The following is a 25,280-nucleotide window of genomic DNA, read 5'->3' on the forward strand; positions in this document are numbered from 1 at the left end:
GTTCTACTTTTACATTGCTATGGCAGCTTATTGTGCATATAGACATCCATCTCACAGAAAGCAGAGAGTTTAAAGAGTTGTATAGAATACATTGCACTTGTTAAAAATACAAACCGCAAATTTGCTATGGGAATATAAAAGGAACTACAATAATTTGTTAGACTTCTATGACCTTTCCTACTTGTTTACAAGGGACTATTGAGGAGCTGTACATATGTAGTCTGGAGAGAATTTTCTCTTGTGTTTAAGTCGATAGTTACTGACTCCCTTGGTTGCAGTGGAAAGTAAGGCAGATTTGAGCAGCCTTCAAAAGGAGACACGTCCTTTATAGATCTAATCTACCACCTCCCTAACTGCTCCCTTCATACACTGTTTTCCAGGCCCCCTTTGGAACCTGACCAAGAGATACTTCATCCCTTGCCCGAGCCTAACACAAAAAAAGTTGAATGGGACCATATTGGAGTTCTTGAACAGGGTGGAACAGTGCGTTCTCCTCTGCCTTCCCTTCTCCCACAGGTATGTTTAATGCTCACCTTGAGACACTCTTGGCTGCTTATGACCCTTCACTGCTTGGCCAATCTACACTGGGCTGGTTTACAAAAATGCAGCAGAGGACACAGTGTTATTCAAGGTAGAACCACTGCAGGGCCCATCAAAGTTACATGGCAGGGATTATCCGGGGATCTCTGTCTCCCACAAGAGCATGTGAATGGCAGTTGTAAGTAAGGGTGTAAGGATGTTTTGTTAATCTCTCCTTGAAGACTCATTCTACCCTAGTAATTTGGTGATTAGGTTAGCCTTTCTGGTTTACAGAGAGATGTAGCAGCCCAGCTCACAGTCAGGTAAGCCATACCTGATCATGTGAAGAACTAAAATGGAAGGAAACTTGAGCACCCCTTTATGATTGAACAGAATGCTGGTATTTCAGGAACATTTAGGCCCTGGTGGACTACCCTTTGAAGTCACATGAGGGCTGTTTTTCAAATTGTCTTCTCTGGGCCTAGACAACTATGAGTTTGCATTCCACATAATCAGATGTCAAAACACCACCCTTCAAATATCTAAAAGGAAACAAGTGTCTGAATTTTCTTTTGAAGATGATAGTTATTTTCTAGTTGAAATCTGAAGCCATTTTCATTGATTGAAGCTGAATATTTTTGAATGTATTTTCTTGTTTAATCTTTGGCTTGGTCTTTCCGTATTTGCTTTTACCTATTACTGTTTTGGCCAGACCCTTTCATGTAACAAACTATAAAATAGCACCGTTGTACTATAAAACAGAGATTTTTTTTACATACTGTTTGATATATGTGTATTGTTGATATGCTAAATTTTACATACTGCATTATATGGAGGAAGAAAGAAGTTACCTATATTGTTGCAAAATAATTACCTGGAAGAATCATTACTGGTTTGAGAGCCTATGTATGCTTTAACTGCTTTTAAAAATCTTTTGTCTCACAAATTGCAAAAAAATTGCATGTTTGCAAGAGAAGGAAGAATAAAACTGTCTTAAAACAAATGCATCTATAACCCATATTTTGTCAAAATGCCACAGATGGAATTAATGGATGTTTAAAACTGTATATGTTACCTTACTGCTGCTGTTACTGGGAATGTCAAACTGTGCAAATATGAAGGGATAGACAAACAATGTTTGCAGACACTGTAAAACAAACAGCCTGTTGCTTGTAAAGAAGTGCAAATAAAAAAACCACCACTTAGACAAGGCTGATGAATGACTCCAGCAGCCAGTGTTCATAGGTTAATTTAGTGCAATTGGATCCATCAAAGGCCCATAAATTTGTAGGCTTTTGAGGGGCACAGGACTTTAAGAGTTTTCGTGCAGGACATTTAAAACAGGTTAACAAACAGCAATATATCAACCACAGAATTTTTTAGCTCTGGGCTGGTTAAAATATTCCGTTCTCTAAAGACTTAATATTGGAATGTTTAGTTGCATTGTTCACTGGGAGAATGCCCATTGGTTGAAATTGCATCAAGCTTTTTAAAACAAAGGGGTTTTTTTTAAGTCTTCCAATGTTTAACAAATAATTTATTTACAGCAAAGTATCCTGCAGATGGCACATTCATTCTTCATTCTTGTGGATGGCATGTTCTTACATTCTGTAGTTTCTGTTTCCTGTGTTCCCTCTACTTGTGTTCTTCAAATGCACTTCCTGAAAGTTTAGAAAGAAAAAATTATTACAGGTAGGTTTAAATACATTGTATGCTCACAAAACTTATGATAGTGGGAAAACAGTTGTCTAGAGATCTGGAACTGCTAGATAATTGTGTTTAATCAATTAATTCAGTCACCTGCAAAGAACTTAACTACACCGAACTCCTGTATCTGAAATTCCCTATTCTCTCCTAGACATAAACACTTCGACTGTTGTCATTCTTGATCTGGTAGAGGAGACATCTGCTGCTGGAACTTGGATGGGCTTAGGGATATGGTAGGTACTAAAGATTTCCTTTCTTTCCCAAAGACATTTACAAAAGCAGGATGTATAGGGGCCAGGGAACTTTCTAGTTTTAACAGCAGGATTTATGGAATCTCTTGGGCTATGGTACCAGGTATTTTCAAAATTGCTCTGCTAACTACATATTGCACAGATGGCATATTAGATGTTTTGGATTTTGTTGGATAAGACCTTGAGGAGGAAAAAAATTATGGATTCACTGGAGGAGCTGCAGCCATATAATTTGTATTTTCAAAAAAGACAAGGTGATGTGCCAGGCAAATCAAGAGAGCCTTGGAATGAATAACACCCTCAGTTCCCTGTCATTCCACACAGAGGCCAGTCTTCAGCAGCAGTGATGGGGGTGGTATATACATTTCAGTTTGATTTCCGTGTTTGCCACTCTAGTAAATATTAGCAGGCCCAAGACTCCATATTATGTATCAGACTAAAGCCAGAAGTTTTAAGTGACTCTCCATATTTATAATAATCATAAGAAGTCAAATTCTTAGTTATATGAAATGATGGGTTTTTTCCCAAGGAAAGCCAAAAATAATAAAAACAAACTCTGTGAAAGGTGAAGCCATGTGTATATAGCTCTGCAACTGCATTAGCTGTTATTTAAGCCCTAAAAATAAGGAGTCTCTGAAATTTAAAAAGTAATCACGTTTTCTTGCTATTCAATGGACAGAAATAAAATGGAAGCTAATATGTTATATTGGTTTTGTGGGCATTTTTTTAATAGAAAATACTATTCTACATTTAACCTTTACATTTCCCTTCAGTATCTATTCAAAATAAAATCAGAAATTCAATTTTAAAAAAATCAGAAACTTTCAAAGGATCATAAAACTTGAACTCATAGAGAGCTTATTAATTTTCACTGGATTTGTATTGGCTTCTGATGGATATGAGAGGAATTATTATTTAAAAAATGTAAAACAAAAATTAGGCAGTACTATTAATTGTTAAATTTATTATACCACCACCAAGTATAAAACATTGAGCCAAACTAGGATTTATCATCACTGACAAGTCAAAGTTGTTAACAGCAAAATAGTGCTGAATAAATGTTTTGTTATGAATATGCCATTATAGACTAGATTAATCATCTAGTCACTATTCCTGTGAACAGTTCAGAAGGATACTGGCTTGTCCTCATCCAGTTTTGCTAATATTGCTGTAGAATAGCATCAATCAAATACAGAATCAGAAATGTCAACACAATTCCTGCTTATCCTTAAATTAAAATACATTTTGATTTTCATTGCCTGTTTCTCTACTAGCTTTTCCAAAATGACCTTTGCTATCTTCACCTTTTTCCGAAGTTATACCTTAGTTTTTACCCTGAAGAGCTCAGTCTGTGTGAACCCCTAAATTTTCACTGATTTTCATTAAAATCATCATTGCAGAATTTCACAGGAGTTTGCCAGCACTAAGGATTCTGCGTTATTCTACAAGTGCTTATATTGGTTACAATGAGCTAAGAAAACAGGAATTTCTTTACTCATCTGCCCAGTTTGGTTTTTTTTTTCTACACAGCAACGAAAGAAAATATTCTTCTCAGTGCTGACCCTAAGTGCCTTGAAGAGAGTTTAACAGCATATAGGAAAAGCTATATGCTTCATTTTGTCTGCCAAAAGTCATATATTCTTAAAAGTTATGAACTCTTGATCTACAAAATGGACAGTGCGATCCTTAAAATGAAACAACAGCCATTTTGCATTGCAGTGATTTTCAAAGTATATTTAGATTGAAAATTAACTGTATGTTTCCCAAATGAAAATGTAAATTCTCTCTGCTGCTGTTGTCTGACTTTAAAATGGCTTTATCATTCAAATAAAGCAGGTACTAAGATGCAGGAGTGTTTCACTTACAGATTTTAATACTGACAATTAGGTGGAAAAAGAATTGTCATGATACAGACTAGCTTTGAAATTAAAGGAAGATGGCATGTTGCTTTTAAAACACTTCCTTCTCCAGAATCAGCATTTTGAGAAATAGCTACTAATAGTGTACTGGTAGTAGCATGCATGCCAGGAAATGCTTTGACCCACATAACATATTTTTTTCAAGTATGAAATGCTGAGACCACTTGCGGGGGGAAAGCACAGACCCCCAAACCAGGTGTGACTGGCTGAATTAGGTTCTCAGACCTGCATTTGTACTGGTATAGAAAAGTTTGGTTTGTTTCTCAAGTCTTTGAGAAGAAGGTAATTAGAAATAAAACTGCTCCGAGCTGATATTCAGACCCAGGCAAGGACAATCTTCAAGATGAGAGATGCAAAATGTCAGCAATGTAAAAGTCAGCTAAAGAACAGGGAAGCAGACTTCTAGCCCATCACCTTCAGCGTGGATCTTTGTGGTTAAGGCATCATCAACAGTAGGATAACAACTACCTCGGTGATGGTAATGGTCATTTGACTGAGCTGGAAGGGTATTGGGTAGCATGAAGCAGCATTCTTATCCTATTAGAGCAGACATTCAAATCTCATACTGGCATTGAAAGTTCTCTTGCTCTACTGGTAATAAATGGAAATTCTAATGTTTGTAGTAACAGGCATGATACCTTGGCTATGAATTCTCTGGGGTCTCTTTGAAAGCTTTCTAGTTCTGTGGGCAGTGTGATCACTGACATAAAAACAGGGCTGCAAAGGAAGCAATGGGAGAAAATAATTCTCTGAAAAGGCCAAGTCCTTCTATCTGTTTCACCTGAAAGTTCACTCATTGGCTTGGCAATGTGGCATGGCTTCAAGAGAAATTGGGATTGGTGCCGTGGTGCATATTTTGGCCTATAAATGTATCTGTGAGTTGAAACGGAGCCAATTACAAAAGAATCTGCCAGTCTTAGAAAAAATTAATGAGAAATAATGCAATACTTTTTCTGTTTTCTTAATGGCCTTCTCCTAAACTAAAAATACTAATAACTTTTCCCTTTCTCTCTTAGTCCCCCTCAGTATTTATTTACATTTTGAAGGTTAGATAAAATCAGAAAAGCATTTTTGAGTGAATCCACTTCCTATTCATACTATTTTGGTATATATATTTGGGTTTTTTTCACTTTTGAGGCCTAAAGATGAATAAGGACTGAAAATCTGAGGAAGAGCAAAATTTTATCTAGATATGTACCTCTTTTTCCCTTTTGCACAGGTTGCAAGGGGATGACATGGCACTGTGTTCATGAACAAGTTCAAGATGTGCCAGGGTTGATTTAGATTTGATGGCAGGAAAACTTTCTTCACAAAAAACATTGTCAAGTGCTGAAAAAGGCTACCTGAGGAAGTCGTGCAATCATTAGCCCTGGAGTTATTTAAAATATATGTACATGTGGCACTTACGGACAGGGTTTATTGGTGAACTTGGCAGTGCTGAGTTAATGGCTGAACCCAATGTTCTTAGAGTTCTTCCCCAACCTAAATGATTGTATGATTCTTTTTTTTACTGGATTTTAAAATCAGCCTTACTAGCCTTCACCATCAGGAGTAATATTCAAGTTACCCTGTAATACTGAACTTACAAGCAGTCTGTGACATTGTTTCTGTGACACTGCTTCATTTGAAAAGGTCACAATCTTCCCTCATGTGTAGAGTTGTGGAAATTTCTCAGTTGTTTCCTTTAGTAGGGTAGTTGTTTTACAAGGAGCTAGTTTTCCAAATTGCTGTTAAAAATTAATTCACTTAAGGGTAATTGACTAAACTTTTAGCATTTTTCAGAAGAGAAAGAAACAAATGAAAGAAAAGCTAGATGGTACCATGACTCCAAAGACAGGACTTAAAACTCCCCTTCTTGCACTTGTTTTGCACTTTAAAACTCTAAATCTAATGTAAAACTAGAAGAAACCATTACTTTGACTTCCAGGAGAAATACTGAAACTGTAAATAAGATCCCTAGTCCACTGAACTAAGATCATCCACCATATTGTGCCTAGCAGGAACCATCTGCCCAAGTGGGAAAGTAGACCATTTACTTAAGCACTAGAAACACTAAAACAAAACCCCAATTCCTGGATTTGTCGTTTAAAAAGATTACAAGGAGATGCTGAATGAAGACTGTCAGATGTATGAAATGCATAAGAAACTGATTCTCTATGAAATCTGAGAGGAACTGTATGCATATATTTCACCTAGTCCTACTTTACGTCTTGCATGTAAATACGAAAATTCTGATGAGGTTGTGTATATATATAATCATAGGTATATATATTCACTTTATATAAATAAGATATAGATGTCATATGTAACATCATATTGAGAGAAACAAATTGTTTAACAGAAAAATACTCTAAGTATATCTATTATTATAGTTAAAACCAGTGACATATCAACACTATGAACTAACTAAATACATTTGTCTTGGGAGAGTGTGTCCAAATAAGTTTGAACATTGTTGCATTCCTTAATGGTGGCATGTACAACTGACTGCGGAAAGAGAAAGAAAAAAACTAAATGAGAATATATACCAGATTTTCCTACTGAATTCTGCTTCTCTTCCCTCCAGTGTACTTTCATTTTATCTATCACAAATCTGAATAATAGTTTTTCCTAACTGCTCTGTATTTTCATTTCCTCAATCTAATTTTCTCCATCCACAGGTAAAAATGAAAATTGTTTGTATTTCCCATCATATTTGTTATTCTGTTGCCAAGTTTCTATTGAGAAACATTTGTGATTCGTTTTATTCTGTTCAACACTCCTTTTCATGTACAGTTTCTTTAAAGGTGTTTTCTTCAATATTAATTGGCCTCTAATTTAATTTTCTCTCTTATTTTCTAAAAATTCCATCTTTTATTAGTGATGCAAGTTGGTTCACTCAGTTTACAATATTTTATGTCTTCTTGACCTCTTTGGTCTAATTCCCTCACCCTTTTCTTTTTTTTTTTGGTACTCCCCATTGTCCTTTTACTGCCCTTTTCACCTCTTGATTTTTTCCCTTTTTAATTTCCAGGATGATTTCTTCAGCAGCTATGCTCTTTCAATTACTCAGTTGCATACTCCCTCTATTTTTTTCTTCTTCCAGTACCCCTCCTGAGTGCTGCGTCCCCTGATGCTGCAGAAAGATACAAGGTCTTTCCTGTCTGTAAAAAACAGTGCTCTCTTGCCTGGGTTTTGAAATGGGAAGAGGACAGCTGCCTAAAGATGACATCATGCTTTAGTCCTCCAAGGAAAGTGGTGTGGAGATCCATCAAAGAGCTGGCAGGTATCTTGTCTCCTTTACTCCAATGTTTTATCCATTGCCTTAGCAACAAGCATGGGAAGGAGCACACGGATTCCTGGCCAAGCCTGTTCTCTTCTTTTCCCTAAGTTTTCTTCAGCTTTCCTTAAGTTTATGTGTGCCCAGATAAGAATAAACCTAAACCTGCGGTTTCTTGTCTGCAGTTGAGCTCCATCTGAAGAAGTCTTCACTTGTCGCCCTATGTGCCATTTGAGGTCTCATGGAATTATCATACAGACACTGATTTTTGGAAAACTCCTGAGGAAGAAGGGGGAAAGGATTCCATTCTATGGATTGATTTATGGAAAAGAATGGATTCTGGAATGATTATGATAGTTCTTTTCATAAAGTTGATATTAAGGATTTTAATATACAGCATTGGTTTTCTGACTTCCTATGAAATCTCAGGTTCCAGGTCTTGTAAGCAAAATTTTTCAGATAACTGCAGGAGTGGTGCCAACATGTGTGTAGGACAGACAGGGTCAACAGCAATAAAATAAATCATGGGAGACTTCCAGCAGAAGACAGATGATATGTAAAACAGATGTTCAGACCTCAAACAGGAGAGACGGTTAAACATTAGCTTAATTATAGCCTATTCTGAGATGGGTTTTCTGAACTATAGGCTCTGTAGATACAAATATGTACTGTATATCTTGTGTCAGAGGAACAAAATCTAGATACTCAGAACTCCACAACTATATAAATAATACCAATCAATATTGGAAGAGGCTTGGAGAATATACATATTGAACTTTAAATAGTTAAAATGAAGTATGCAATGATTGCAGTGACTATCCGTTTAGTTTAGTTCTGAAAAAGGAGAAAAAAAAGAAGGCAAAAAATAGTGAAGGAAAAAAAAATTCATTTAAATGTAGAATGAATAGCAGAATGTCTGATTTCCTTCTTGAGCACTCACTCTATCTCTGCCTAAAAGGGGAGGATGAGTGAAGATAGAATGAGTTTAACAACTCATCTGGATAGATGAGTTGTTAAACATTCAGTGTTCAGTTTCTCTTTTGAAAGAAGACTTAGGTGGTAGTTATGATTGGATGATGTGGGTACTTGTCACTTACTGTCCAATGGCAGGATAAGACCTCACAGCTACTAGTTTAGCAATTCCATGTTTTATTCAGTGTTCTAAGAGATAAGATGGAATACACCACTTCCCACTTATTTCCCACCTTGGCAACTATTTTCCAAAGTTCCACTGAATCTAGTAGGCAGAAGGCACCAGTTATTTTCTATGTTACCAGCCTTGATAGAATTTTCCTTCCCTAAAATACGTAGGAGGTTTTGTTTGTTTGGTTTTTTTGTTTTTTTTTTTTTTTGTTGTTGTTGTTTCTTTTTTTGTTGTTGGTTCTTTTTTTATTAATCTTATTTGGTTGTTTGTTGCTCCTGAATTTTTCCCAGCCTGGCCTACCTTTTGTGCTTTTGGCATGTCGGTGTGGCGCTGGGCACGTACGGACCGTGCGGATTTAGGCGGCTTTATTGGAGCACAATACATCTCCAGCCTTCTCAGGTCACAACTCTGGAAGCAGCATTCATCCACTATTCCCTTGTGGTGTAAACGTCTACTGCTGGATCCATACCCTGTGGGCTTACCTATTCAAAACACAAAGGGAAAGTTTTTATGTTAGAAAGGAAATGCAAAGATCTCAGGAGCAGTCGTATTATTAACATGTATTATGCTAGTCGAATCACCAATGACCATTGTAGAGGCTGCCTGTGTGTATCTATTCTGACCCTGTTCTCAGATACACCTTTGAATATTCCTTTCCAGATATTCCTGGAAATGGACAGCTTTGATCTCTGTCTATGTGTGGTCGCTATTTAAGCATTTGAGCATATCTATGCCTTCTTAGAAAAGTATTATTAAAATATTTTCTTGAACTGCATTAGCCTGAAATGAAGAGAGAGGAAGCTGAAATTTGACATTTAGAAACCCTACAAAGGAAATTTGCCTTTTAGCTTTTGTATGAAAACTGATGGTTGAGACGACTGAGGTAGCTGATGTGTAAAACCCGTAGACCACTACTGTGTTGTAGACAAGTATTTCCTAATAAAAAGGGCTAGACCGAGGCACTGTGTGAACTCAGAGTGTGTTCCAAAAGGGAAATAAACACTGTGTACCACTGCAAAGGCTGTAAGATCTGCAAGCTCAAAAGTGGGAAGCAGGAATCAAAGTAACAAAGTAACCAATGAAATAGGAAAATTGGTGGAACAGATAAAAGTGGAAGATTTTTATATTCTGTAGATTTGCACAAGATAAGAAATGGGACTGATATAGTGTGGCTTTCCTGTGCTTTGCATATGCACCAGCCATCTATGGAAAATACTTAACTGGCAAATATTTTGCATTTTTCACTCAGCTCCAGTAAAGACCAACATTCTCATTCATGCAACTCTTACACACTTATATTTTTGTCTTTTTTCCTCCTTGTGGTTTATGATTTCCTTATTAACTGCGGAATTCTCTGCTGTCCCACACAGGGATTAAAGGCCCATTATTTCCTGGGATTGTTTGTACACGACCAAGTCAGATGTGCAGTTGCCCTGTTATGACTAACTAGAAATGAAGGAACAGTAAACTCCCAAAAAGTAAGTACTTGCTTACTCACTAAATCTTAAAATTCTAGTAGAATTTGATTTTAGACAGTAAAATTCTGAAAAGATTAAGTGTTTTGTTTTGACATTTTCAGCATTAAATGTTTCCATTTACAGAATGATCCACATTGGTTAAGAACTGAAAAATATGGAAAAAAAAGACAAGCGTGCCAAGAGCCAAAAAATGAAGTAACTCAATTCAGTCAGCTCTACCAATTTCTTTTCTTGCCTTTTTTTTTTTTTTCTTTTCTCCTTCTCAGTTATATCACTGAGACCAAAAATCTGTTATTCACAGAATTTGGCAGGAGTTTACATTTTAAGAATTACTCAAGTTAAATAAGGGATATGGATATCAAAAAAGATGAATACTCAGTTTCTCTTTGGGAAATTATTGCTCCCAATGCTTATATAGCAAAGTTTAGGCTGATATGCATGTGTTTGTCTTGCAGTTGTCAATTTGAAGAGACAGCACTACATAATCCCTGTGATTAAAACATGTATCTACTGATGAAGAGCCCTTGAGGCCTTAGAACATTGGTAAATGAAAAGACCTCTAGTCTACCCCTATGAACTTTGTAAATGCCGAAAACAGGTTTTCTTATATGTCTTTTTTTTTTCCCCCCCCAGGGACTATAAATTGTACAAAAAGAAAAACATGCTTACTTAGTATACTGCAATCCACTTGGGGCCTCTCTATATTGTACATTGCCTGCTAAATTGTTTCATTAGACTAAACAGTACAGCAAGCCAGGAGTAGATTACAGTAATATTTTGGTTTGTCTGTGTGTGTTGTTTCATGTGTATCACTGAAAAGTATTACAAATACTAAAATGTAGAGTTTGGTTTGTTTGGGTTTTTTTCCCCCAGACCATTTTCCCTCACTGAATTACAATATGAAATGTTTTTCCTTGGAGATTTTTCCTAAAATTTGTTAATCTGGTTTTTTTTAGCCTAATACTTTTAAAATTTAGTAGCTCTAATAAAGTGTGGAGTGTCATTACTTTGCAGTATACCCACAGCTGTGCCACATTTTTTCTTGCTCCCATTTAAAGCATGGAAGGGAAAATTCTGTTCCTGGTTATGCAGGTGTAACCCTTCTTAAAAGATCCAGCTGAAAGATTAGTTAACCTTCTGTTTCTTTTATCAGTTTGTCAATTTTTCATAAGCAAGCATACCCTAAAAGCTTCTGTTCATTTTACCCTTCAGTGTCTAAATTTAATCATTTATAAAGTTAATAAATCACCTTTACTAACCTGTGTCAGCTGCCTGCTTTTATTTAGTAATCAGAAGCAAAATTTTTCCACTCTATCATACATATGCATAAATAATTAATACAAATCCTGAATCCTGGAATCTTTCTGGTGAAAATCTCAGAGTACTTCAAAATAATTTTTAATATTGCCAGACCACAGATACCTAGGTGCTATTTTTCTTTCTTACAGAATAATAATTTTATAAGTATTATATAAATGCCTAATAGCTCTTTAAAAAGCCTGTGTGGTACATGTAACAAGATGGGAATGGAATCTATCACATCAGTGATGGTGTGAGCTGTGAAACATGACATTAGCTTATTTGTAGGCCTAAATATTTGTGCATCACATGGCACAATAAATGCTCATCTGTTATATAAATATTTGTATAAATCCTATATATATCTCTATATAAAGGTAACATTAGTATTGAGAAGTCATAATTTTTCTTTCAAGAAATGTTTTCCCAAGTCTTTCAAAAGACCTAAGCAATCAAGTATACTTGAAATTTGTTTGATGTAGAAAGTGATATTGCCTAAAGTGCTGTACAACGGAGACAGAAAATTAACAGGAAAAAATACGCTGTTTTCAGTAATCATGATGCACAATCATGATTAAGAAGTATCTGATGACTAAAGTAATTTTAAAGCAATAGATTTTAAATTGCTGCTGACCTCTTAAGTGCTGCACTATACAAAGATGCTATCACAGAGAAAGATGAGATAAAGAATTACAAAGAGATACCACCACTTCTACAGATGTTATCACTGTTTGGCCCATCTGTTCTGGCAGGACTGTGGGATCAGATGGTCCCAGTTCATCAAGTTACCAAAGTATTCACTTAGATCTAGGCAAATGTTCAAGCTCCTACATGGTGTGTTGGATTAAATCACATATCAAACAGTGAGCACATGCCTGAGTGCTCTCCTGCATAGGGACTGATGCAGCTAAGCACTTCAGTTACTTTCTAGACAATAATCCATATTGGTAAATAAATGGCTGGTGGTTCTACATTTCTAATATAATTTCTCCTTCTGATTTTTGTTTTAATAGTATTGCTTTCAGTATGGACTGCACCTTCTGTGTCACTATACTGGGAACCCATATAGTTATTTCTCATCTTTCTGACGTAGTTTGAGTTCTGCCTTCCAGCTGTTATCAAAAGTTTCTTATATTTATTCAACCTTCGAAGTTCTGCCTGTGGACATACAACAGTCCTAGGCATTCCTTTTTGCTGATGTACACTGATTTCCTTGGAAGTTTCTTTCATTTTCTGTCAATTGGTAGCTCAGAATAATTTTATATCATATAGGTAAAAGTTTACTTAATAGACTATTTGGCTCTTATTTAATCTACTTTATCAGACCTATGGATGTTTCAGTTTGTGACAAGCAGATACAAAGTCTAGTGACAGTGATGTCTCCTGAAAGCAGTCCAAGGTGTAGGATCCCAGTAGTTAAACAGCTGGCTTCTGCCCTAACAGTACTTCCCTTTAAATGATGCAGTCAGTGGAGTAATTCAGCAGGACTTATTTACACTTGGTTTCCTTCTGTTCTTCCTCATCCCTCCAAAATATCCTACCGTTGCCACTGGTTCTGCTCTACCAATGGTTTCAATGTGAAAAGCACTGATGTAAAACTACAGAAGTTTCAAATGCCAGGTTATCTAGGCATTCTTTGTAGAATCGTGATCTACTGTTGTATATTAAAATTAGAAATTACATGAGAAAGAGCCCAGGAGAAAAGCAAAACTAATCTACTCTAGTACTGTAGGAAAGACCTGGGGTTATGTGTCCTGGAACTTTTATGTGACTCTATTTGCTGTTTTATCTTTTTTAGCCAAGCAGTAGAACTCAAGAGTGCCATGTAGACTGTAATTCAGAAATATGCCATTAATCTGAAAAACAGTGGACTTAATCCTAATCTAGTATGAGAGTCAATCTTCAGCTGCAACTGCAGCTTTTACAGTATGGTGAAAGGCCGTTGACCTACTAGAGTGCTGTAGTCTTTTAGCAAGAAACTCAAAATGTTTCTGTCAAAACATAAGGGTAAGGTACAATTTGGAGGCATTGACAGCAGTTTACAGTATCAGGATGTATGGGAGCATCCTGTAAGGCAGCGGGTCAGTCAGACAGGATTTTCCTGTGGACTGAACAACAGGCTGAGAGTTTGTGGTGCTATATTACAGCACAGTAATTGAAGAAGCACATCCTGTGTTCTAGATCCAGACTTGGAGCTGGTATGAAGGAAACAGTGTTCTTTTATCAACTATAGATAAAGCTAATTGATCTAGTCTTAGCATACATGTACAACTTCTAGGAAACTGAACTCAAGGAAAATGAATGAAATTAAAAATTATTTGTCCTGAATCACAGAATGTATGCACTTGGTGTAGTACATAGCTATTCACTTTGATTTCGAATTTAGCAATTAAATATTATGCCAAATTGTTCTAAAGAAAATGCCAGCCAGTGTGCTGTTTAATTATGAATCTCTGTACCGCTCTGACTACCTTCTGTATGTTAGGTCTAGTACTTTATATTTTTGCATTATAAATGCCTGCATATGCAAAATAAGAGACTGTTGATATCACTTTTCATCTGCCTGTAAGCTTGAACAAATGGATTAGTGTTATATTGGTAATACTTCTTGAGGGTACTCTGGAATTTCCCGTCTGTATTTGAAAAATTAGGAGTCAATGTTCAATCAGCAGGAAATGCCTGGGTTTTGATTCTTCTATGAAGTGTTAAAACAAACAAACAAACAAGCAAATAAACAAACAAGCATATAACAGATCTTGGAGATTGTTGTAAAGTCCCTTACCAGAAATACCTCAAAGTTTAAATGTGCAAAGTAGGCAATCTGATTTTCATGTAAATAAGTTGCATGCATTTTGAAGTGACAATATTTAATATTTAGTTTCCATTTTCCTTCAATGTTTTGTTAATGCAAAAAAAAATTATTATGCTTAGACTGATTTTTGTTTGTATTCATCAAAATGAGCATATATTAGCATTTATAAATGCTCAATGAATGGATGCCCTAGCTCTGAAATCTAATTTAATATGCATGAGAATAGAGGATAAGCTTTATCAGTATGCACAAATAAAATCTTTATGAAAGCATCTGCATTTGTTAATATTGAGATATTGCACTAGAGCTACAGCTTTGTGGAATGCTAGATTGTATTTACTGAGTCCAATGCAAGAAGATGTTCGCTCTTTGCTCTGAAATCCTAGGCAAGTAAGACTGGGAAAACATGGACACTCGTTTAGTATTGATCTGTAAGAGAAATCTATCAAGACTTCACAGAGTGTTTTGCCTGAATAAGAGAGATTTATAAGCTTCACCTTTTGAAAAAAAAAAAAGAAATCCAACTCTTTGATATTTCAAATGCAAAGTAAAATAACTATTTCACTTCTTTAAAGTCAGTGAGACAAGTGTAGCTTTTTTCCAGAAAATCTCAATTTGTAATTTGTGTGACTGTGCTTATTTAGTCTGTCACATAGTTAAATAATTATTTTTTTTCTTCTGTATATATGCTTTCAGAAACATTTTTTTTTCCCTCATTGTGGAATTGGGAAGGAATTCTTCTCTTCCCCTAATCTTGTTTCCAAAGTATAGGACTTGTAACAATTTCCTCTCACATACACTGCTGTACTCTGCCCTTGCTATGGAATAGCTGTTTTGGAGGCCATCAAATGTATTAAGCATGTGATAGAGCCATTATTTTTCATACAGTAATTTCCAAGCTATTTGCAATGTGTGAAGAGAAGGCGTTATAGTTTTGAGGGTTGTGCTGGGATATGAAGCAGGAATTTCAGTGTTTAGATACTTTTGAGTAAAAAAAAATCTGGAAGAAGAATGGGAATCAATATAATGTCTTATTTTACACCAATTCAGTGCTCTGGAAGGTGAAAACCTTGCCGATCTAGCACAATTTACAAGCTTACATCAGATTCCAGGGCTGGAAAGTGCCAGATGCTGCCAAAAAATACATACTTTGGCAAGGAAAATGCTTTGCTGAAGAGAAACTCACTATTGCAAGAATAGCCAGGTTGATCAGGGTTTAGGACAAGATAATTAGAAGTCTGTAGGTCAGTGTTACATCTGAATATTGCCCCTTAAAGTGCATTGAGGAGTGCAATGATAATACAGACCTCCATCCATAATAAAAAGTCATCCTCTCCCCTTCTTATACATTCTCTCACAGGAAATAATTACTGCTTATCCTTGTGTGTGGTGGTAGTAGGAGCAGATAGAACCTTTCATATCCTTCTTATCCCAAGCCAACGTAAAACTGCATTTTATTTGGATTACCAAACTAATAACAATGAAAATCTATAAGTGAGTGAAACTGTAGCATTGCTGAAGTCACTGGCATATATTTTAGTGCAGTCAGGATTATGTCTTGATGAATCACGTATCAGAAATTGCTTGTATATAACCTGATCTAAAGTCTACTAAAATCAGTGGAAAGATTTCCATCATCCTTAGTAGGCTTTTCAACATGCTGGTATTGAACAATTGCCTTTTCTTCTAACCTTACAGTTCAATAAATAAATATTTTGTTAGTGGCATCTAAAGAGAATTTATTTTTAATTTAATAAATTGCAGGGAACGGATGTGATGAGATTCCTTGAAGGAGGTAGGAAGAGGATATTGATGGACAGTGTGAAGCAGAATGAATGATATGTGGCTAATGCCACTGACCACATAAGAGGTAGTACATTGCTTTGCACTATGTAATCAGAAATTTTAGCTCTATACTTACTCTTTCTCAGCTGCACACTGAGAAATGAAAACAAGTACCAAATGAAAAACATAGTGAGTGCCCTTGCATTTTGATTAGAGGCAGAAGGTAGGAATGGCTGTTCCACGTCCCATCTAATACATTTCCCATTGCCCAGGAGTACACATATTGACACACATTAATTACAATTTTATTTTTTATTTCTCCAGAATAGTCATTACAGGAGGATAAGTAGGTGGGCACAGGCCAATGTCACCTACCAGAGAGGTGACATAATTATATAAGGGAATTTTCATTTCCTTATAAGAAACAAGTACCAGTTGACAGCAGGTGAACATGTGGCAGCTGTGGGCCCAGCTGGCCAAGAAGGCCAGTGGCATCCTGACTTGTACCAGAAACAGGGTGGCCAGCAGGACCAGGGCAGTGATGGTCCCTCTCTTCTTGGCTCTGGTGAGGTCACACTTTGAGTGCTGTGCTCAATTTGGGGGCCATCAGTACAACCAAGACATTGAATGGTGTCCAGAGAAGGGCAGTGGAGCTGGGGAAGGGTCTGGAGCACCAGTCTGATGAGGAGCAGCTGGGAGAGCTGGGAATGTTTAGCCTGCAGAAAACGAGGCTCAGAGGAAACCCTATCACTCCCTACAACCACCTGAAGGGAGATTGTAGTGAGATGAGGGTTGGTTGATTTTTACTTCTTCCAAATAAGAAGTGATAGTAAAAGGGGAAATGGCCTCAAGTAGTGCTGAGGGAGGTTCAGGTGGGATATCAAGGAAAAATTCTTCACTAAAAGGGTGGTCAAATGTTGGAACAGGTTGATCAGGGGACTGGTGGAGTCACTAGCCCTGGAAGTGCTCAAAAACCTGTAGGCACTTTGTGATATGGTTTAGTGGGCAAGGGTATATTCAGGCAAAGGCTGGACTCAATCTTGAAGGTCTTTTCCAACATTAATGGTTCTGTAAGTGTGGCAATAGAAGAGAAAGTTGGAGGGGAAAAGAAAGTAAGGCCAGTAAGGACCTGGCTCACTCCTCACTGACACCATAAACTTTAGTGGGTTTGCTCTAGTGTGCTCTAAGTTCTGTCTAGTAAGATCTCACATCATTGCCAAGGGCTTTGCCAAGGTGAAAACCTTGTACAATGATGCAGCAACACAGCCTAAGGAATAAACAAGATTCAGTTTTGTACTTGTGAAGTCCTGCATCTTCTTTAGACTTTCAGTTATTTAACCTTTCTGTACCATGACATTAATTACTCCAAAAGTTACTTTAAGCATGGTCAGATGACTTAATGCTTTTGGTAAAAGTCCAGCATGTAGTTTTCTTACAGCCAACATTTAGATGTGAATCATTTCCCAGAAAAATTGTTTTTTATTGTCTGCTACTTTTGCCATATTGGGATGCTTTTACTTGTGAAAATTGACTTGAGGATTCCTGATTAGAAAGTACCAATTAACCACTACATTCAGAAGGGAAATTAAGACAGAAAGATTAAGCGACAAATTTTTTTATCTTCTCTGATGCTAAACAGTACTGTATCCTAAATTACAAGAGCTCTTTGCAGAGAAAGATAAGAACTTAATTTGAGTAATATTTAGGGAATCTAGCTATCAATTATTTGCACAGGAGAAGGCTGTGTCAGTGCCAGGAACTACATGAACATAGGCATCGGGTTTTAACTATATACCTGTCTTTCTTTAATGGTAGTTTTGAGTTAGTAGAACATGTAAAAATGTATTCTTTGAAATGAAACATTCATTTGAGGTCATGATGCTCCTGTTAAATTTGTCAAAGGAGATAAAAGAAAAGTGAAACTTTCCAGAGGAGTACATAGTCATTAGGGAGTTAGGGTGAGGTCATTGGGATGAGAAAGGGACAGTGTGTTGTAGCTAGAAACAAAACCAGAACTAAAACTAGCTAAAACATGGTAACATGGTGATTAATCTTTCACTCACATTGGTTTTTTACCAGTTGTAGCTCCATCCTTTTGTGATTTAGTTTTGCAAGTAGGTGCTAGGAGAATCAATTTTAGTGAAGGGAACATAAAGAAGAAGTAGTCAGTACTGAATAACAGATGAAACTACACTTGCTCTCCTTGTCCTTCCAGCTCACCTTGTTATTGCTGAAGACATGCAGGGGGATTATAAAGGAGCACCGGTATAGTGCACGGAGAAATTAGTTCCAGTATAATACCCTAAACACCAAAACTACTGTTTCTGTAGGATGCTTGAAAATGGAAGTGCTAGTAAGCAGTAAAGCTGTTTCATCAAACAAAGAGGATGCAATCCTTCTTTTATGGGGCTGACAATGCTCTCTGTTGTCACGATTTTTAAAAGGGAATGTAGTTTCTGAGTAAATTTTTTTTCAGCTCTCACTTGCTAAGTTTTAATGGTCTTTTCAGGGAAGTTCAAAGGCTTTAAAAGTTCATTTCTATTAAAAGGAAAGTTTTTCTAAGTAATCAGAATTATTCCTTTCTGTTATTATTTCCTTTCCAACTTCTTGAAGTTTGGAAAATGATTGAAACTTTTGCATCAGTTAAAGATGTTTTTGAATGTTTTTTCTTATTCTGCAATCCTGCTGTCCTTTTGCTTCACTAGGCTTTTTGTCTGGGTAATGTGGGAACACTATAAACATTAAAAGGGCTGTGGCAATGTTGATCTGGCCTTTAAATTTTAGTTACTCACTGACTTTTTTTGAGCTGCAACATCCACAATTTTTTAAGCAAGTGAATCCAGTTCAGCAGAAAAACTGTAGGATGAATAAGTATTCTTACAATTTTGTAGAGTTTTTCATTTTTCTTACAGGTGCCATAATGTATAAGCTTAATGGTGGCTCTGTAAATCCTGTTAGATGCACTTTGTCTGCAAAATCATTCTTGAACCAATGTTTTTCACATCATGTCATCCACTTCATCAGTCTGAGCTTAGCCCTGCTCAGGATCTATGGTGGTTATTTAAAAAAAAAAAAAAAAAAAGAAAAAAAAAGTATTGTGGAAAAAATCCTTGTCTAAGACATCATTGGCCAGTGGAGGGCTTACATGGTGTCACAGCAAATGAGAAAGCAGAACCAAGTAATTCCTGTAAAACGCATTTCTAAAGAACCTCTTTTATTCCCACATTGGTTATTAAAAATCACAGCCCTTTCTAATTCTCAGGTCTTCAACACCTATCACTCATTTTTTATTCTTTTACATGCTAATAAATCTCAAAGCTTGGAAGACTTTGAAGAAATCTTTTGATCATCTGAAAGCAGAGACTCTGGGTTTTGTCCTGGACATAGGCATCAGTATGAATATCTTTGATGTGACTCTTTAGATATTTAGTTCTGTGGTTACAAGTTACTTAGCTGTATTTGAGAGTAAGAACCCAGTATTCCAATTAAGAGTTAAGGTGCACAAAGGAAAATTATGTTTAGGCATACCTTGTTGGTACCCAGAATTTGACTTAATATGATCATAAATATTTTCAAATAACTAGCCTTAAGTAGTTAATTGTAGCTAGTCCTACAATTAAATCTGGTACTGATATACATAAACTGACTCAAATAGCATAGAAAACAAAGCTTCCACACAAGAAAGCCACCTAAACACCTTGTAATTTTTCATCTTTTCTTCTTTCTGATTTGGTACAACTGAAGGAGTTGGAGAATGTCCAGGTGAGGTTAAATAATTTTTCAGATATTTTAGATGTGCAATTGAAGAGATTTTCATTTAATAACATATCCAAATCAACTTTTTCATTATCCACTCAAATATCATTGAAAAAATAATACCTGCAACCTCCTGCACTATTAGTATTTATACCATTTTAGTGAGGATACAGATGCTAGCAGTACAATGTTTCTTTCTTTTAGGTCTTCTGTAGCAAAACCTTTTAGAGTTCTTTCCATCAAGAGTGATTTTTTTGGATAAAATATGACCATTGCTGTCACTGAAACTTTGGGCAAAATGTATCCCAAATTAAATTGAATTTTTTGTGGTTTGGGAAAGTTGGATTAATTTTTTCCCTTGTTCTTTTCTTTTAAATTCCTCTAAACTCCTCATTGCTTGCCAGAAAAGGAGGTGCCAAAATAACCCAAGGAGGCTGTGCAGCCTTTCCAGAAGTGAGAAGTACAGCAAGTTTAGTGAGAGTGGCTGTTCACTCATTTTCCCCATTTGTGAAATTTAGAAAAGCTTCATGTCTGCATCCAGGATAAAATCCTAAATGGAAGTACAATGAACTCACTTTCATAATTCTTCTTGTCTAAAATGGGTCTGAGTTTTCCCTTCTTTGTTTCTAAATGATTACCTAAACCGAATCTCTTGTGATTTGGCTTAATTATTTGCAATTTCTTATCATCTGTTAGTCGCTTATGTCTCTCATCTGTTCCTTCTTGACTTCTTCTGATACCACTTCATAACTTTTCTAATGAATTTCCTAAACTCATTCCAGCATTCTAGGTGTACTTTGTTTATCCCTCTAGCAGTTAGACAGCAGGGCATTAAATACATTGCTATCAATTTAAACTTCACAGTTGTTTTGACTTTCCATTCAGCATCATAAAACTGCTATGCAATCAACCATGATCACTCTAAAGATAAAACCCCCAAAAAATAAATTGTTGCGTATGGTTTGCTCTATGCAGCTTCAGAACAGTATTGCTTTAAACCAGATAAATTTAATGTATGTCTCATTTAGAATTGGTGACAATAAAATAAACAACATCCTTGCTGTTTTGTTTTTTTTCTAATTTTAGTGATACCAAGCATAAACGAAAAGGTTTTTATGCAGAAATAGCTGCATATTATGGACCTCTGTGGGACTGAATATCTTTCTTTCTTTGTGTCTGTCCCTCTCTACTTGCATGGCTGTGACCTTTTGCCATACTACTACTTAGAAATAGATCTGAGCACTGGAATCTCCTGGATATGGTTCTATTATAGTGCAAACTGGCTATGTCTCTGGAAGATTTGAATGATTCTGTGATAACTCATAAATTTTATCCTAGTACATAAGGATTTAAAAAAGGATTTCTGTCCTTTAAATGGTTCACATCAATTGTTTTTAAGGTAATGGTCGATCAAAAAATTTAAACAAAATATTTATCTGACAAGGACTTCAGTTTATTTCTACATTATTCTCAAGTTTTTGGATCCTTTTTTCAGTTAAGACTGTCTTTATGGTCAGTCATACATTAGCCCTGAAGTCACATTATGACATATCACATATATGTTTTTTTGTTTGTTTGTTTGACTTCAGGGTTGAGATCCAGGAGGCTTTGTAACTGTTGAATCTCCTGGGCAGTGTGTGCTGTTAAAGTGCTTGGAGAGTGGCATTGTTAGCAGTTATTGTTCTCCTGTGTTATTTGAGTGCAAATTATGGGCTGTAGGTCCATTTCTTGTCCACACTAGAGGGCTCCTTCACACTTGTGTAGCAGTGTGGCAGCACCTACAAGTCAGAGCAGTGGAAAAACACTGCAGTGCAAGGGTTTACCTGCATTTCAGGACATAACAGGCTCCTGTGTCTTCCCCTCACAGAAATTTCTTCTGCAAATTGTAACACTGTCACCTCATGAGCAGTTTCAGAATGGCCTGTGATAATTTTCTCTCCTCCTTGCCACATAAGGCAGGAAGAGCAGAAGCACTTCAGAACTATTTCTGAACAAAGAGAAGTTAGGATTTGCTCCCTGTTCAGCCTAAAGGTACTCATGAGAATAATAAATGTCATAATCAAGCCAGCTGATAAACTGGAATTCTTACCTTGAATGTTCCCTAAAATTAGGTAAGATTGTTGGAGACTATTGAAAATCATGTGGACTTGTCTTTCTGCGTTTGGATTGGAAGAGTTGATTTGATTTCAGTACTGGGAACCAGTGCTTTTACACAATGCATAAAATGCTTGTGCTAACTCTGCATGTTGCAGTAGTCTTTCCTGTCAGTATTTGTATCTTGGACTACAGTAGGTCAGAAAAGAGAAAATATCTGGAAAATTAGAAGAAAGCTTAACTGTTGGAAGAAGGCACCCCCATGTGATAACTACACTTAACTTATTTTAGACTAGAATTTCAGATCATTTTAGACTGTAAATACAGCTCTGAAATATGAAAACTAAGTTGGTAGAGAAGATATGTAAATCAGGAAGCAAAATACTTCTCAAATATCTGTCCTGTTCTCTATCTGTCTTCTTTTTCACAATGCTAATAGTTTTCTTAATTTTCTATATAGAAATTTCTTAGTATTAATCATACTGGGCTTTCTTAATATCTAATTTAAATGAAGTGTTATGGCAGAAAAACCTGAAATTTACTGACAAAATAGCTGTGTGCTATAATCCAGTAACCTTTTAATTTTCTAAAATAACTGAATTCTCTTCAGTGTGAGAAGCTGTGTAGTAAACAGCATCTATTCAAGTAACAGTATTGGAAATTGTTCCCAAAACACTGAGTTGTGTTGATGTTTTAAAACATTGCTACTGTTTTCCACAGCTTCTGCACTTAAGCTCTGCCCTGCTCTTTGTCAGCTTCATGCTTGGGAAATGTCACTGGAGTGACAGCTGGTGGAGTGAAGGCAAAGAGCAGAGAAGAAGCACTGAAAAAGGCAAAGAGCAGAGGCAAATCACTGAAAAAATGCTTGGAACATGTTCCGTGTTGTAGGGAGAAAGAATGCAGAAATAAAGAAAACAGCACATGGGTTTTAATATGCACAATGTGTTGTATCCTATGTAAAAGGCTGTTCAGTGCTGGTTGCATTTAAACATCCATGCACAAAGAGCAGCATGTTTGTCAGGACTCCTTGACATTCTTCAATAATGCAGCAACAAGGAAGATTATCTTTCTCCTACTCCAGGATGACGTCACTGCACCGATAAGTAGGACTTAGAAAAGGTTTATGTTCTTAGCACTAGATTTAAAGAATATAATGCTCCTTTTAATATAGTAATTTCTAGCTCTACTAATTTTCAATGTTTATCTTGCAAGATCATTAGGAAACTCAGGAATCATTCCTCTGGTTGGAGAGGAAAAGAGTGGGGTGATCTAAGGATAAATAAGCTCTATGCTGTAGAGTTCCTCTACCACTGTATCACATCTGGCAAGTATCCACAAGGTCTTTCAAAGTGATATGCTGTAAAATTGCTAAAAATGCAGTCTTTAAAAACTCAGAATACTTCTAATTTTTTTGTGTTGAAGTTGGTCGTGGTTATTGAATACTTGTTTCCTAATAGAACAGACATTTTTAATTTATTATTTCACATTTTAAACCTTCACATTACACACCATACTGGATCAAGAGAAAGTAACAGTGACAGAACACTTGTTCTTCCATTTTAATCAGAAGAAAACAGATATTATTGTACCATCTTGCTCAGATTCATTTTGACTCATTTCCTTACAGAAATTGCTGAAAACTCTCCAGAGTTCTTCATGGACAATTCATTCATTATTGTCTCATTGCTCTGGCACAATTATATTAAGTTGTATATATTGTATATATACAATATATTGTATATACAACTTATATACAATATATTGTATATATTGTATATAAGTTGTATAAGTGGATATAGAAAAATAAAGATGAAGAGAGCTCTTCTGGATGGGCTATATGGCATCTGCTATAGCTCAAACTGGAGTAAGTGGGGGGCAGCCCAGTCCCTAAAGAACAATCCATCCTGACTTATTGCACAAAGTGCATATAAGTGCTTGAGAATTAAATACTTCTGCAAAAGCAAACTAAATACCCACTATCATCAACTGAGCAACAGAACACAAAATTTGGTAATCATACATGTAAATGCTCATTGTTTGGAAGGGTAATCTTGCCACTAATTGTTGGAGCAGGTAAGGACACCTAATCTTCAGATTGCCTGGCATTTTCCAATTTTAATCTCTGCCCTAACGCTGTTTTAATTTAACCAAACCTTAGCTGTCTGGGTTTCAGGTTTTGTGAATTGTGCATGTTCTATAGATTCATGAGGTGTTTTGTTTTCTTCTTGTAGAGGAGCTGGAAAGAAAAAGATGCAGCTAAAACCATTGAATCACTTCTGACAGTAAGATTGGAAGCCATACAATTTTGCCCCTGTTAAAATGTAACCCCCTCTTCACTGAAGTGTAGGCCTGTTTTACTGAAAAATCTTTGTGCTTCCACCATGTGAAGGTGGAATTTGAGGAAGATGCAAAAAAGAATCATTGTTTGGGTTGGAAGGGACCTTGAAGATCATCTAGTTTCAACCCCCCTGGAGATTATTTTGGTTCAGGTATTTTTCATGTTATACTCCACTCATGAAAATTTCAAGGAATTGTCATCTAGCAACTTTCAGGCTGTTTAGAGTGGCTGCTATCATTTGTTACTACTGCCATAGGTGAACCTGCTATCTGATATTGACATTTCCCCATCTGAACATTGACATGAGGTTTCTCTTAAAAACATTTTTTCTTGGAATCTACTGGTATTGAAGTTAAACAAGGTGTGGCTGCTTTGTAGTGAGGTGGGTTGGTGTGGGTATTTCTGTAGAAATGCTTCACAGTCTGCACTAACCAGGAGTGCAAAATCGGTATTTATGTATCTGTCCACTGATGTGCAATGACTGCTACACAGGGCAGTCACTGCCCAACCCAGATCTAGTAAGAAAAATGTGACAAGGTTGCATGTGCTGTGCATTTGTGAGAGAACTGTCCTTGAAACCTGGTTCAAACATGATTCACCCTCAAAGGAGTCAAAGTCCTAGTTCAGGTAAGGTAGCTGCCAAACACAGAACTTTTTTAGCAACTTTTAAAGGCTCCTCTGTCTTAAATTATATTTTCTTCTGATTCATCATTTTCACCTCTTTCTAGATGAGGTTTTTCTGCCTTTTTTGTAACACCTTTCTCTTATTGCTAATTCTCACCTTCTTTTCTCCTTGATGCAATTCTGTTGTATAATGAATGTTTTTAAAAGAAATATACTAGAGTTTTGACTCCTTTAAATTCATGATGGATATCTCAAAGCTCAGACTAAGACTTTTCTTTCCTATTGTTTCTACATT

General features: G+C 36.2%; 1 protein-coding gene and 1 long non-coding RNA gene across 3 annotated transcripts in view; one reads left to right on the plus strand and one right to left on the minus strand.

Annotated features, from left to right (window-relative positions):
• Positions 1-1,757: 1,757 nt before the first annotated feature.
• LOC131573303 (insulin-like growth factor I) overlaps positions 1,758-25,280 on the minus strand; it is a 46,968-nt gene continuing 23,445 nt past the window's right edge. For both annotated transcript variants that reach the window (XM_058827118.1, XM_058827119.1), the window contains 2 exons: positions 9,100-9,281; positions 1,758-2,180 (listed from right to left, as the gene is read on the minus strand). In XM_058827118.1, the coding sequence (XP_058683101.1) occupies positions 2,121-2,180; positions 9,100-9,281 (242 nt within the window). In that variant the 3' untranslated portion in view covers positions 1,758-2,120. The remainder of the gene's footprint in view (positions 2,181-9,099; positions 9,282-25,280) is intronic.
• Positions 24,571-25,280, plus strand: part of LOC131573304 (uncharacterized) — a 71,619-nt gene continuing 70,909 nt past the window's right edge. The window contains exon 1 of the long non-coding RNA XR_009276173.1: positions 24,571-24,988. This is a non-coding gene — a long non-coding RNA (uncharacterized LOC131573304). The remainder of the gene's footprint in view (positions 24,989-25,280) is intronic.

The sequence above is a fragment of the Poecile atricapillus genome, chromosome Z, assembly GCF_030490865.1.
Source record: "Poecile atricapillus isolate bPoeAtr1 chromosome Z, bPoeAtr1.hap1, whole genome shotgun sequence".
Classification (NCBI taxonomy): Eukaryota; Metazoa; Chordata; class Aves; order Passeriformes; family Paridae; genus Poecile; species Poecile atricapillus.